The 16,195-nt window shown below is 35.7% G+C and overlaps 2 protein-coding genes across 2 annotated transcripts; both read left to right on the top strand.

The window, feature by feature from the left end:
* The first annotated feature begins 8,226 nt into the window (after positions 1-8,226).
* On the top strand, positions 8,227-10,445 carry LOC133315155 (uncharacterized). The gene is made up of 4 exons (XM_061516727.1): positions 8,227-9,213; positions 9,357-9,785; positions 9,882-10,226; positions 10,347-10,445. The coding sequence occupies exons 1-4, from the start codon at positions 8,227-8,229 to the stop codon at positions 10,443-10,445; spliced, it is 1,860 nt and encodes a 619-aa protein (XP_061372711.1).
* A 3,294-nt stretch (positions 10,446-13,739) lies between these two features.
* LOC133315156 (protein JINGUBANG-like) lies at positions 13,740-15,381 on the top strand. The gene has a single exon (XM_061516728.1). The coding sequence runs from the start codon at positions 13,826-13,828 to the stop codon at positions 15,212-15,214; it is 1,389 nt and encodes a 462-aa protein (XP_061372712.1). The 5' UTR covers positions 13,740-13,825; the 3' UTR covers positions 15,215-15,381.
* Positions 15,382-16,195: the final 814 nt, after the last annotated feature.

Here is a 16,195-nt window from a genome sequence, read left to right as displayed (position 1 = left end):
AAATTGCAATTGAAAATTCACAATTTCCCTCACAAATTCCCTCCCAAATTGTGAGGGAATATATTCCCTCCCAAATTGAGAGGGAAAGAGAGAATATATTCCCTCACAAAATTCAAGAATAATATATAAATCAAATTTAAAAGGGACAAGGGCATAAATTGGTCCCCGCATCATGCGTATGAGAAAAATCATTAAATATGTCGCCGCATCCTTTATGACAGACATTGAGTGCATGTAGTGACAGTAGTGCCTATGTCAGCTAGTCATAGGAAAGATAAGACTCTGTTGATATTCAAGGTATGTGCAAAAATTGTCCAATAGTGAGAAGCAGAGAAAAATGCCTGAAAGATTCCTGTTCCAACCACCCTCGTCATCCTCACTGTAAAAATTAAATGAAAAGTGACACATGCTTCTGATCGATGCTACCAAAAAGGGCATTGGTCTTTGTAGTTGGGCTTTAACGACTTAATTAAAAGTCAAGTTCAGCCCAATAAAAAAAGCTAGGGTTCCCAATTCAAGATGTTCAGCAGCCTTTTGAACGTGCGTGAATAGCATAAGCCCTAAACCCTAACTTTGATCAATTCTAGGACTATGGTCCGCACTTTAGCCCCTTGTAAAAAAATTAGTCTTGAGGTCCCTAATTTTGAATGTGTGTAAGTAGCATTTTGATGATAAGAGAGTATGGAAATCAGTCACGAGTAAAGAAAAAAGGGAGATAACCATTTTAGAAAATACGCTAATTTAAGATAATAAAGAGCAATCTTTGATTATTCTTCGATATCTCCTTCATCTACCATCTGATCGTACTGCGATTTTTTTGACATATTCTTGACTCATTATTATTCATATCTAACGGTGGCTTTTATATTTATTTTTACCTTTGTATGATTATGATTCCTCATATTTAGTATGAATATGAGAAATCATAACCATATATAGATAAAAATAAATATAACTGTTGGTTCAACATAATCGATCTAATTGATTGGTTTATGGTCCAACTTGTGACTCCAACCCTCAGAGGAAAGGGGTCAGGGTTGACCCGGGTCAACCCGGGGGGCTGGGTGGGGTTTTAAAACACTGCTTTATATGATGAGGAGGAAACAGAAACAGAAAACACATGAATATATTCTTAATTTCTATTTTCTCTTCATATGGCCCCATATTTTCATATTAGTATACGTGATAAAATTATGTTGTACAATGTGAATAATATTAACCTCACACACACATATATAATTTTAAATTTTGGCGATCCTATGTTTACCAAAAAAAAAGTTGGCGAAATTTTTAAATTTAGAAATGTCATAGTCATTTGCGAGGGAAAGTAGTTAAGTTTGAAGATTTCTTATAACCATTGTGAGTGTAAGACTCACATGTTGAAATGATATTTTCTTTGATTTCTGCTACAGAATATTATGATTGTTCATTTTTATTTAACTATATTAGTATTTTTCTATTTCACTATAATTCTGAATTTAATTAATAAAATAATTTTTATTATTTAATTTTCTATTTTTGATATTTATATTCTATTGAATATATATATATATATATATATATATATATATTCTTTTTTATAGTCTTTATTCTTATTATTTTTGAGTATTATTAATATTATATCCTAGGTATTTTATTTTTTAATTTAATATTTTTTTTTGTTTAGGTATTGTGTAGAAATATTTTTGTTTAGGTGTTAGGTTAAAAAATCCCTCTCTTTTCCCTTTAGCTCTCGCTCTCACTTTCATTTTCACTGCATCCTCCCTCCAATTTTTCCTCTCCCACTCACGTTTGCCTCCAAATTTTCCCTCCCACTCACATTTCCCACTCACCTCATTGAGACTCTCACGGTATTGCTCAGGCGACGAGTGTCACGGTATGTACTCTCACGGTATTGCTCAGGCGAAGAGTATCACGGAAGTTGAGAGGAGATTGCTAGGATGGGTCGACAGTTTAGTGTACTGATATATTTCTTCTCTCTCGCTTGTTCTGTTTTCTTCTCTCTCGTCGTTGGGTAACTGGGTTTGGATCATGCTCTCAGAAGATTTGTCCTAGCAGAGGTATGCATTCCTGCCAGAGGTACAAAAAGGTGAAATTTCAATCCTCATATCTCAACACATTATCTTAAACTCTTTTCTTCTCCCATCTCTCTCTCTCTTTTAACTCTGCACAGGTAAGTTCTGAGTCCCACTGTTGCCCTTATTTTCATCTGTTGCTTTTTATTTTATTTATTTTTTCTCACTTTAGGGTTTTATATATATATATATATATATATCTTCGTTTTCATTTTTTCTCTGCAATATATGTTATTTCATGCTTTTTCTACTTCTACCTCTGTTTAGTAATTTTGTTTGCTTTTGTTTCTATTCCTTAATTAGGTTATTCGTTAATCTATAAGAGGTAGCTGGAGAAGGAAATATAGTTTGATGAATGATAAAATATTTCGAAGAATCTGAACAATTATGCGTTTGTAATTATTGCTTGCTAAGGAAAGTATTTTTGGGTGTGTTGCTGTGTCATTCTCTTAAACAAAAGCAAGTTAATTTGAAGAGGACTTGCTAGTGCTCATGCTTGCTGCAATTGCTAACCGATTTCACCAAGATTTATCTTTGGCATATTGGATTAGAAGTAGGTTTTGGTTTGGTTCTCTGATCTAAAAGAGGAAAGGAATTAACATATAGTGTAATAAAAATATAGTATCATCTACATATAAGAACTATGCACATTTCAAAAGGGTCCCTTTTTTTTCATCATATCGAATCTATCCACCCTCAAACTTTCACTTTCTGGACCATAAGCATGATTATGTCTTAGTTGCTTACGTTCTGCTTTTACAGCTATAAAACAAAGATGAGGATATATGATCTTTTAATTAAACATGACATGAGAATAAATAGAAAGAAATAACGGTCGTCCTGTTTAAGCTCAAGCAGAGGTAGTGGAAACTGGAAAATGGATAGTGGACACTAAAATAAACTTGTTTTTTTATAAGCTCGTTCTTGCAACTAATGAATTAATGATTTTCATTTGTATTTCCAGGAGGCTTCTGGAGAAGTGCTGCCTGAAAAGGTTGATTGAGCTACCTTCGAGCGAACTCATTCCCAGCAGCCTGAAGTTGGTCAAAGGCAGTGGTTAGGCCCCAAAGCGAAGCTAATAGCGGTTTGATCATTTATTATTTGACGTTTGTTTTTTCTATGATGGTTTATTTCATGTTAAGCAGCAAGCTGACATTATGAAACAAATGCAGGAACAACTCCGACTTTTAATGCAGTACAAGGAAGCCAACTGCAACAAGTCGAAGGGACCGGCGCCGGATGATGACCCTGATGATGATGATGACTTTGCTAGGACGTTAGAGGCATACTAGTTGTTGTTTGTATGTTTTACTTCTTTTTGGACTTCAGAGATATATCATATATTTTTTGTATGTTTTATTTTGTTTACAACTTTAAAGACATTTTAGTTGTAGATTTGATGGTTGTTGTTGTTCACTTTTGTTGATATACTATTTAATTTTAATTTAATTGTTTATCCAGTATTTTCTTGGATTTTTGTTGCTCAATTTATGTATTTATGTTCATTTGGAATCCTTATTGTTTACAGGGAAATTAACAAAAGTTTAATACATTTTTTTATTTTTTTATTTTATTTCCAGAATTTGTGGCGGAAAATTTCAAAATTCCCTTGCAAAATTTGTAACTTTTTGCGAGGGAAAATCAAAATGTTCCCCTACAAAATTCGTAGCATTTTGCGAGGGAAAATCAAAATATTCCCTTGCAAAATTCGTAGCATTTTGCGAGGGAAAATCAAAATGTTCCCTTGCAAATTTTGCAACGGAAATTTAATACACCCTTTGCAAATTCTGCTACGGAAATTTGCGAGAGAAATTATACTCGAAATTTTCGTCACAATCTGCGACGGAAAAGCACTGTAGATAGGTCTGTTGTTTGCGAGGGAAATTTACTTTTTTGCAAGGGAATTTTTCCGTAGCAATTTGCGAAGGAATTGTCATATGACAAATTTCCCTTGCAAATTTATTTGCGACGAGGGTTTTAGCAAGGGACGGTGTTCCCTCGCAAATTCCGTCGCAAACAGTTTCTGCAAGGGAATTTGGCTGTTTTGCAAGGGAATTTTTCCCTTGCTTATTGTGAATTTTCTAGTAGTGGCTGCAAAATTTTCTCTGTACCCAAAGTTTCCCACCTTCACTAGTACATTTTCAGCAATATTAACCAACACTTGAACAAAACGATTAGGCAATTGTAGAGTAATCTTTGCGGATCTTATATGCCTTATTTCCATTTTCTCTAATAAGGTCATTGGCACTTGTTTCGCATTAGTCTCAACATCAATATGAGCTTGCTCAACTTGTATGTCTACCATAGGGCCAGGAGTGTTAGTGCTTCTTTCGTTGCATGACTCAATTGAATTCACAAGATTAGCTTCCTCACATTCTTCTTCATTTGAAGATCTCATCTCTAGCTCCTTATAATCTGCATCTTCTTCATTTTTATAATCCTCTAATTCAAGTGTTTCATCATGAGAATGTAAGAGGGTAATTGCCATTGGAGAGGGGGTCTATTCCCTATATGTTCCATCTTCTTGCTTTTCTCGTACTTCAAAATATTCTTCAACTTTGGATTCTTCTTCTGTAGTAGATTCTTCCTCGGTTTCGAATTCTTTAGTAGCTATTGTCACATCCTGATCCTTCAAGTATGAATTTCCCTCAACGTCTTCAGTGAGTTGCTTGAGAAGAGGTGCAACATTTTCTATATAATTCTCTTGAGCTAGAATGGATGACTTCTCCTCAGCTTCTTGCTCAACTATTGGCTGGTCCTTGAGTGCTTGGTATTCGTCATAAACCACTCTCTCGATCAACGCAAGAACTTCATCAAAACTCCTAGTGTAAAGTGATATTCCATCTGCTAGATCTAATTTTATTCTTGAAAGTAGGCACATACCGCAGTATAAAATGCGAACAAATTCCCAATCATCAACTGGGCATTTTCTGCATAATCTCTTAAGTCTACACCAAGCTTGATATAGATGTTCTCCTTCCTTTTGTGCGGAGGAGTCGATCTCCTTTTTAGTATTTGTGGCTTTGGATGGTGGAAAATATTTGCTCAGAAATCTGAATTCTATCTCCTTTCATGTGGTGATGCTTCGTTGAGGTTGAGACTTCAACCACGTTTTAGCTCGACCTTTCAGAAAGAAGGGAAACAAATGGACCTTAATGGAGTCTTCAGTAGCTCCGTCTATCCTTATGCCACTGCAAATTCAATTAGAATAACAATTCCATTAAAGTGAAAAAATAAGATTCTAAAGAAATAAAGGCAAGAAAAGAAAGGGGGTAGAAGCTCGTTTACTTATGTTTTCCCATACGAACCTCTTGTCTCCAGCTACTGGGGATATTAGATCATAAGGATCCTCTGAATATTCTCCCCCATAAAGTTTTGCATTTTCAATGTAGAACAATTCTTCCTCCAAATATAATGGAATTTCAAATTCAACCATGATGGTAATAGTACATCATAGAGAACAATTTTTTTTTTTATAAAAATAAAAAAATAAAAAATGAGATAAAAATAAAAAATAAAAAAATTTAAAATTTAAAATTTTAAAAAAACCGAAATTTAAAAAAAAAATATGAGAAAAAAAAATTAAAAAAAAATTAAAAAAAATTAAAAAAAAAATCCAATCTTAAAGATCGAAAGTTAAATTTAATATTGACGTAATTAACCCCCGGCAACGACGCCAAAAACTTGTTGCGATATCGGCAAGTATACCGTTCGTTTCAAGTAATAAAATGATAAATAGAGTATTGTTCCCACGAGGATTAATGCACCAAGTAATAGTTTAACTATTCCCCTTAAGTTGAAAAATAAAATTGGTTTGATTTGTGAAAGTAGTTGAGTGTTGGAATTTTAAAAACAGAATTTTAAAAACAATAATATTAAAAAGCAGGCAAGAATTAATCAAGAATGGAAAGAAAAATGAATTTGATTAAAAATTGTAAAAAGACTGTGGCCAGGATGCAATTCACCTCTGATCCTTCCTTATATTCCTATATTGTATTTTATAATTAATTAATTCGTTTGTTCAGACAATTCATTATTTCCCTATAGAATAGTTGAACCCTAATGTCTTAGTGATTTCAACCCTTTAACTCAATCAGAATTCTAATGTCTTAGTAATCCCTCTTGAATTAAGCATTAAGCAAATGAATTATGAGTCTGCAATCTATGTAAGCCTATGTCTATATCATACACAAATTGTTCTTCTACCCCTGTCCAGATTAAAACCCCAATATGTCTATTGTGAATTCTAACCCTCAAAGCCCTATAATTTAGAGTGATCAGTTCTAAACAGGATATGAAAAATTAAACCAGGTAGAAAAAAACAAACTAACTAATTAACTTATAAAATATCAATACAGAAAATATAAAGGATTCACATCGGGTCTGTGATCCCAACTACAAAAACAAACTAGCCAGACATAGCTGGCTTAAACAAATCAAAATAATAAAAAGAATTCATAAAGCAATACAGAAAAAGAAAGAGAAGAAGAAGAAGGATCAATGATCTCCGGTCTTCAACTCCGTCAGAATCTTGATCTCCAGCGTGAGCCTCCAAGAATTCTCTCCAGCCAAAGATTGTTTTTCTCTGAGGTCTGAGTCTCTATTTATAGACTTTATGTTGTGCTTAGAAATCTTGATTAAATCTTCATCTTGTATCTTGGTCTAATCTTCCTCTGATTCAGCCTGAGATAGAATAAAGATTTTCCCGTACCTCCCGCGCTACTAGCGTGAGTTTCACGCTAATAGCGTTGGAGTTTTATTCAGCATACTGAAAGTTCACGCAACTAGCGTGGTTCCCACCTGTGAGCGTGGGTTGCAAGAAAGTCTGGCGCAACTAGCGTGTGTTTCACGCTATGAGCGTGGATGTCTCAGGATGAAATTTAATTATGGCACTACTAGCGTGAGTTTCACGCTAATAGCGTGGGACTTCAGCCTGGTACTTCCAAATGGGCTTCTTTTTGTCCTGTTTCCTTACAAAATCAACAGAAAATCAGTAACAAGGTATCTGATTGAGATTTATCAAATTATTAACAATTCTAGCCTTTATTATTCAAGATTGACCAAGATTCTTTATCTTTTTGGCTTAAAATCATATCTATGCTGGAGGCATATCATTGCTTAAAATCATATCTTTCTAGCCCTTATGAATTCTTTTGAATATTTTGTTTTGTCAGACATGAATATGTCTGGCTAGTCTTTTTATATTGTGGTAAGGGTCACAACCCTTGATGTGAACCCCTTGTATTTTGGTTAAGTTTATGGTTAATTATTTTAATTGAATTTATTTTACTCTGTTCTTCATCCATAATTCTTTTAGAATTCGCGACTCTATTAGGATTGCGAGGGTTAGGGTTTTCAATAGGAATATTGGGATTCTAATTCCTGACAAATGGTAAGATAATTGTTCATGTATGCTCTAGGGATAGGCTATATGAACTGCAAACGTGGAAAATTCACTGGCCTTAAAGATTAACTTGAAAAGGGATTTCTAAGGGCTTAGGATTCCAATAGGGTTAATAAGTTTAAGATCACTAAGGGATTGAGGCTTAACTAATTAATTATAGATGGTGAATTGTTTGATCAATTGGGTAATTAAATATAAATATTAATCAATATTACAAGGTGGGGATCAGAAATGTGTTGGCGTCCTTTACTGCAATAGTTTTCTTTACAATATTTTCTCAAATCTCAACCCCTTTTACTTTAAGTTTTCAACTTCTCTTTGAATTGTTCACGAAATATTGAATAGTTCACAATTGTCACAACACAATTACTTCAAAAACCCTTTTTTGTTAAATCCAATAAGAAAGGAATAGTTAAATTAAATTTGGTGCCTCAATCCTCGTGGGACGATAATCTTACTCACTTTTTATTACTTGGTACGATCGGTGCACTTGCCGATTTTACGCAACAAGTTTTTGGCGCCGTTGCCGGGGATTGACTACACCTAATTTATTTCAAACTTTTGAATTTCTTTATTGGATTTTGTTTGTTACTAATCTTTTTGCTGTAGTTTATGCGAGGTAAAGTAGATCAAGATTCTTTACAGTTTGATCCAGAAATCGAGAAAACTGCAAAGGAAAATCGGAAACAAGCCAAGCAGAGAAAGCAAGAAGAATCTTCAGGTTCAAAGCCGCACAAAGAACCAGTGATGGCAGCTAATAATCAACCTCTGCCTCCTCCAACACCTGCAGCGGAGTTGATGGAGTCAATTCTGGCTCCTATGTTCACAAGGTCGAACTCTAGTGTCGTCCGGCCACAGATAGAGGCCAACAATTTCGACATCAACCCGTTTCTGATTAACCTGGTGGAGAAGAACCCTTTCGGTGGAGAGGATTACGAAGATCCTCACGACTTCATGGACAGATTTATGAGAATCTGTGACACCACCAAGCATCATGGAGTGTCTGACGATGCAATCAGACTCCGGCTGTTTCCTTTTGCCTTAACCAGAAAAACCCTAAGATGGCTAGACCGACTAGCACCTAACAGTATCCGAACATGGGACGATCTAGCAGCTAAGTTCTTTGCTGAGCATTTTTCTCGGGAAAAGTACAACAAGTTGGTGAACGAGATCACCAACTTCATTCAGCAGTCGGGAGAGACTCTCTATACATCTTGGGCCAGATTCCAAGAACTGATCAGAAAGTGTCCTCAATATGACTTTCCAGATGAGAAGAAGGTCAGAGTCTTCTATAATGGGATGACACCAAAAACCAGGATGGTTGTCAATGGAGCAGCTGGTGGAACCATCGGTAAGAAGACAGCAGCTGAGACCCTGGAACTGATTGATTACATGGCACAGAATGATAATGCTTCGACGGAAGTTCATCCAGTTCAGCCCACTCAACCCAAGAGGGGAATTCTGCAACTGGGGAACAATGATGCGTCACTAGCTGAGCAAAAGATGATCTCACAACAGCTAGCCAGTCTGAACGCCAAGCTAGATAGAATGCAAATCTCATCTAAAGTTAATGTATTCAACTGTGAGTACTGCAAAGAGCCACATGAGACTAATGAGTGCACTACATTCAATGGAGCTGAACCATTCCAAGGCCACCACAGGATACCCAAAGTTACCAGAGAAATCAGAATGGAGGCCAAGGGAACAATTTTCAAAGGAGGAATCAAGGGAGCGGCTTGGATTATAAATCCAACAACTATCTGCAACCTCCTCCTGTGCCACGAAAAGAGCCATCCGAATTGGAGAAAGCGATGATACAACTGGCCAAGACCACCAATGATCACATAATTGAGACAAGAGCCTACCACAAGAACCAGGATGCTTCCATCCGAAACTTGGAGAGTCAAATAGGCCAGTTGTCTAGGCAGTTGGCTGAAAGAGCTCAAAGACAGTTCCCAGGAGATACAATTGTGAATCCAAAGGCAGACTGCAAGTCCATTGTGACTAGGAGTGGAATTGTAATCACTCCTAAAAAAAAGCCAAAATTGGTTCAGCATGAGAAAGAAGAAGAAGCACCTACGAGTGAAAAAGAAGAACCTGTAAGGCAAGACAAAATAGAAACAAAGAAGGAAGCTGTGGAAGCTCCAAAGAAACTGATGGATTATTCTCGTTTTGAGAAACCTCTTTATCCCATACAGCTCAAACAACAGGCACAGAAGCAACAATATGGCAGGTTCTTAGAAATGTTTAAAAAGCTGCAAATTAATATTCCTTTTGCTGAGGCTTTAGCTAACATGCCTAATTATGTTAAATTTATGAAAGATTTATTGTCTAGAAAGCATAAGTTGCAGTATTGTGAGACAGTAGCACTTACTGAAGAGTGCAGTGCCATCATACAAAAGAAGTTCCCACCAAAGCTTCAAGATCCTGGGAGTTTCAACATCGCAATTGCGGTAGGCAACACTAATGTTGGCCGGGCACTATGTGATCTCGGAGCAAGCATCAACTTGATGCCATTATCAATATGCAAGTCATTGGGAATTACTGAGTTGAAGCCAACCATGGTCTCTCTACAGCTCGCTGACCGTTCTTTGAGGAGACCTAATGGAATCATACAAGATGTTCTTGTTAAAGTTGACAAGTTCATCTTCCCGGGTGATTTTATCGTGCTAGACATGGAGGAAGAGGGTGAAATGCCCCTTCTGTTGGGTAGACCGTTCTTGGCCACAGCTCGAGCTATGATTGATGTAAAATAAGGAAAGCTCGAGTTGAGGATGAATGATGAGAAAATCACTATCAATGTTTTCGATGCTATGAAAAATCCCTCTGATCATAGTGATTGTTTTAAACTTGAAGTGTTTGAAGAGGTGGTTATGGAAAAGAAAAGTGATTATCAAGAGCTTGAAAAAGAATTGCAGGCTCTAGATGAAGCTTGCTCCAGAAGAAGAGCGAGCAACTGTCTTTGAGGTACTAGAAAAGAAAGAAGATGACTCAGCTACATTGGTACCAAAGGTGGAATTAAAAGAGTTGCCTGAAACTCTTAGGGGGCGTTTGGTTGAGGAAATTTTTTTGGAATAGTAGGGAAATGAGATAGATAGAGAAATGATTGGAAAGATAGATAAAATGAGATAGCTAGAAAAATGTAAAAAAAAGTTGTTTGGTGGGGAAAAACTTTACTGGGAAAATTATGTAACTTTATGAAATCAACAGTGCATTAAAAGCCAGATAACCGGTTTTTCGAAAAATCCCACCTTCAAATTGGGTTTCTAAACAGTGCGGATATCTATGTTTCTCATAAATCCAGACAAATTGGATAGATGGGTTTTTGGTGAAAAACTTTGAAACAAACATGGTGTTTCTAAAAGCCATACTTGAGAAAGATAGATATCCCCTAAAAAGCTTTCAACCAAACACCACCTTAAGTATGCTTTCTTTGGGATGAAAGCTCAAGTTTTCATGAAGGAGGAATGTGGCAGCCATGGGATCAATCTTGGGATAAGAAAAACTTACCTAGGGTTTAGGGCAAATGGCTATTTATATTTGTGCGCCCACTAATCAACAATATTAGTTCTAATAGCTTCGCTAATCATTTTTATACCAAACTCTAGATTTTGAGCTTAGACATTTTTCTAGGAATTAGAATATTTTTATTATAATTGTTCGAAATACTTTACCAGTACGCATTTTATACATATCCGGTATTAGTTCTGACATCACTGCTCATTATTTTTACCCCAAACTTGATATCCTTGTCCTAGATATTTTTTTAGGAATATTTGTATTTTTATAATAATTGTTTGAAATACTTTACCGGTACACATTTATATCGTGAAGCAGAATTGGTATCTGCACTTTTCATCAGAAAAGAGATTTAAACGTTATTTGACCTTCTCGATAATTATTATAATCTTTCTATATTTATCCAAGGTCAATTATGGAGTTATTTCCTAAACTCATAATTAAATTATTTAAATTCCTAATTTAACAGTGCAAGTTCTTACAAATTAGGTCAGAATTTGCAAGATTGGGTGTCCGTGTGTGTGTGTGTGATAATAAGGGCTTAAAGAAATTGCAGAGTAACGACACATAAGTTCTCACTTCATCTAATGAGGGAGGGGTATTTATAAGTGAAGAAGGTGCCCTACTCACATGGGAAGGTGAGTCAGGTCAACACTCCTTGGGGGGTGCCATGGAGGGCTGACAATGTTGTGGCATCAACAATGCAGTCTATGTTATGCTGGTGGCAGTCACTACTATGTCCATAGGAGGGAAATTTCTATTTGAAGGGTCTAGGAGACTATTTAAGGGAGTGAGTATCCCAAGGTAAGACATTTTGGTGTGTACCTTGGGGGTACTGTCCCGTGAGAGACAAAAGAGAAAGATGTTGGTAGTCTCTGGTCAATAGGGTTGACGTGGATAGCGGTGGGAGGTTTGGGCCTGTCTTAGTGAGCCGGTTGGTTATGGGACATCCAAAACAAAGGCTATTTAAGATTTTATGCTCACTAACTTTTACTTACCATTAGTTATCACTAAAAATTTACAAAAAAAACAGAGATCATTTCACATTATACAATCATGTTTAAATGAATGAAACATAGAAATATCGTCTCGATCCCTCTCGCACTTTAAATTTGGATTGTAAATTAATCATGCAAATCATGTTGTCAAGGACTCAAGTGCATTTCAAAAAGAGACAACAACAAATTAAACAATGTGATAGTGCTGAACAATATGCTCATGTTAATTAAATTAACTTATTAGGTACCATTTGCTTTGAAAAATATTGGATCGACGTCCATCCTATCCATTTGGCGAAAGTCAACTGCGTCGCTCTCTATTTCCACGGTATAGTTTTTTGTCTTGTAAATTAGCCTATTAATCATCAAATTGCAGCTGTTGATCTAAAAGACAAACTGTGCTAAATGCCAACAATTTTATTTTTAATTTGGTGAAAGCAATAATGTTATTTACACATTATTTTTAATATTATTTTCTTATATTGCTTTTGTTTTGGATACTAGCTAAAATAAAGAAGAACACAATATAACACATATTTTTTTATTTTCAATTTGTCAATGAAAATTTGTAAAACTAAATACAAACATTAGCGTGCACAAAATGAATGTCTTGACAAGAAACAGGGTCAAATCACTTAAAGCCTTCCTTCGTTGTACAAAATTTCAAAGGTCAAACTTAGCAACCTCAAACCACCTCCTCTATTCTGAGTTCTCACCTCACGTACCCCATGTAGCGTGTGAAGCTCACCTAAGCTAAGCTATTATATTTTACGTTGCACCGACATCGATATGGGATACGACATGACATGACATTTTGATATGTTAATTCTAAAAAATATTAGATTTTGATCCGATAAGACATATTTTGATATTAAATAATATTTTTAATTTGTGTAATGTATATTATATTTAATATTTAATAATTTAATAAAAAATGAAGCTAAACATATAATATCCATCAATTTTGTAAAGAAACGTAAAATATCACAAATATTTATATTAAACTCAATAAAATGAAATCGTAATCTAAAAAACTAATAATTAGAACTAAAAATAAGGTAATTTTTAAAACTTTTTTTAAGTCTCTGCAATACGTATTAGAGTGTGGAAAAACATTGGACATGAATCGTTAGATTTTTTAAAGTGTTGTGTATCATAAAGTATACTTATCCTTGTAGCCCCAAATCCTTTCTCATCGTTACTCTTTTCATATTCGTTTCTAGAATTCAAGGGTCTGTTTGATTGTGTTCTAGTTTTTTTATTCTTAAAACTGTTTTGTAAAACAGTTATGGAAACAGTTGTTTTCTATATTTTTTTCTTTTTGAAAGTTAAAAACAAAAACAGAAAACCAAAACAACTCAGACATGTTCTCTAAATTTGATTTTAAAAACAAAAAAACAGTTATAGTTTTCAAAACATTTTTTACAAAACAGATGTTGCCAAATAATTTTTTAGTTTTTTTGTTCTGAAAACTAAAAAACTGTTTTCCAAAATAGAAATCAAACAGGAACCCAAATCTTTTTATATGAGTTTTAACGTGACCATAATAATGTATACTCGTGATTTAGTCATTTTAATTTCATACATTGACTACCATTACCAACCATCACACCTGGTTAATTGGTATAAGTAACACGTGTCTTCCAACCACTGTTCCCTCTATATATATAAAGGCTTCCGTGTTCCCTATCCCGTGTTCTCTTTCTCTCATTCTCCATCAACCTTCAATATATCTCTGTTTGTTTCTTTAAGCACAAATAAGCAAAACCCTTATATAGCTACCCATTTTTTCCTTCTCTCCTTAATTATTTTTCTTTAAAACCCCTAAGATGAAAGGTGGAGGTACCATGTTAGTAGAATCAAAACCCATGCATAGACCCAAACTAGGAACCTTCTTCCACTCCGATCCACCGTCATCGCCACACAACAACCAACATCAACCATCACCACCATCACCGTCACCGCAACGACGTCCAAGTAACGCCGCGACTGCAAGTCCACGTTATTTAAACAATGCTTCACCGTACATGATGTCACCATTTAACAACCAAACAACCTCTTCTCCATTCACCAAGTCTCCATGGCTCCACAATGATATTGATAACAACAACTTGTTGTTAGAAAACGAAAACGGCGTCGTGGGGACCCTCGTGCGGAAAGAGGGACACGTGTACTCATTGGCAGTTTCAGGAGACTTGTTATACACAGGTTCAGATAGCAAGAACATAAGGGTATGGAAGAATTTAAAAGACTACGATGCTTTCAAATCAAGCAGCGGTTTAGTCAAAGCCATAGTCATTTCAAACGAGAAAATCTTCACCGGTCATCAAGACGGAAAGATCAGAATCTGGAAAAAGAAGAGTAACAAGAAGAAGAAGAAGAAAAGCACAATAATAACTAAACACCGTCGTTTAGGGACGTTGCCAACTTTCAGAGACTACGTTAAGAGCTCAATGAATCCCAACGACCGCGTCAAAGTTCGGCGACACAAAAACGCGGTTAAGGTGAAGCACTACGACGCCGTTTCGTGCTTGAGCATCGACGAGGATCATGGCTTGTTGTATTCTGGTTCGTGGGATAAAACGGTCAAGGTTTGGAGCGTAACGGATGATTTTAAATGCTTGGAATCGATAAACGCTCACTTCGACGCCGTGAACGCCGTGGCGGCGGCTGCGGGGTGGTGTGTGTTCACCGGCTCCGCCGACGGCACGGTGAAGATGTGGAGGAGAGAGTGGGAGGAGGGGAAAGGGAGGAAGAGGAGAACGAAGCACGTGGCGGAACGGGTTCTGTTGGAGCAGGAGAGCGCGGTGACGGCTCTGGCGGTGAACCGTTTCTCCACGGTGGTTTACGGCGGGTTATCTGATGGTGCGGTGCATTTTTGGGAGCGTGGAGAGAAGAATATTGGTGTTTGTTACGGTGGGGTTCTGAGAGGACACAAGCTTGCGGTTCTTTGTGTTGTTGTTGCTGGGAACCTTGTGCTTAGTGGTTCGGCTGATAAGAGTGTTTGCGTGTGGAAGAGAGAGGAGAGTGGTGCACACGCGTGGCTTTCGGTTCTGACGGGTCACACTGGACCAGTTAAGTGCATCGCAGCCATTGAAGAAGAAGAAGAGGGTAATCGATGTTGTTGTATGGTGTACACAGGGAGCTTGGACAAGTCCGTCAAAGTGTGGCGCGTGTTTGACGACGCGCCAGAGTTGAGGATGTTCACCTTAAGGTGAATGAATATATATAGATCCTTAAACATTTTCATGTTAAATTGTCATATGAGAGTTTGATGTTTATCACTAATTGTTAACATAAGGTAATTAATGTTTATAATTTTAACTGTAAATGCTGAATAATGAAAGCTTTATAGAGATATACCCGAAATGAGGTTTAATGTTTTTTGAGGAAGTGTCAACGACATTGGGTAGCATATATAATTGTTCTTTAATGTAAAGGTGAGAAAGAACATCATTTAGAGCTTGCAAATATGTTTGCTTGTACATTACCTCACCTCTAGGTTTGTAGTTGTGGCGTTTTTGGATTGAACCATTGTAAAGTTTTTTCAAACATCACTTTGAAAAATAAGGATTTATACTTCTTATGCAATATATCAAGAGAAATTTTACAACACATAAATGTTCAGGTGGGTCACATTAGAAAAAAAAGTAAATAAATAAATTTAAAATATTGGTACACAAAACAGTATGAATATAGTATGATGAGTCTCTTCTTATGTTACGTAAGAAGTATATAAACTCTTGAAAAGTATATATACTTGTGGGGGTTATATTTTTTACTATTGGTGGAGATTTTTCTTCTTCCTGCACACCTAGAGTAAACCGTGCCAACGTACCTTTTATTTTTATTTTATTAAATGATGGGATCCACTCCAAGAATTTGTATCTATAACATGAAAATTCAATTTTCCTATTGCAGGAGAGTATAATTTTCCATATTTGTGAGTAGTCTGTAAATCAATGCCATAATTCATTACTGTTATTTTATTTTTATTTAGAATAGATTTATTTACGCGTCCCATAATTTGAATTATTAATATATATATATATATATATATATATATATATATATATAAATTTCTAATATTATATAGTGATAAAATATAAGCCATAACAGTTATTTTATGGGGCAAATTGAATATCAATACAAAGTGGCCATACTTCGAATACAAAGTGGTAGGAGAAGATTGAATATGA

The sequence above is a fragment of the Gastrolobium bilobum genome, unplaced genomic scaffold, assembly GCF_033153095.1.
Source record: "Gastrolobium bilobum isolate Gb01-03AN ecotype WA unplaced genomic scaffold, APGP_CSIRO_Gbil_v1 utg90870, whole genome shotgun sequence".
Lineage (NCBI taxonomy): Eukaryota > Viridiplantae > Streptophyta > Magnoliopsida > Fabales > Fabaceae > Gastrolobium > Gastrolobium bilobum.
Note: the sequence above shows the minus strand (reverse complement) of the source record. Positions and strands in the feature narration are given on the sequence as shown.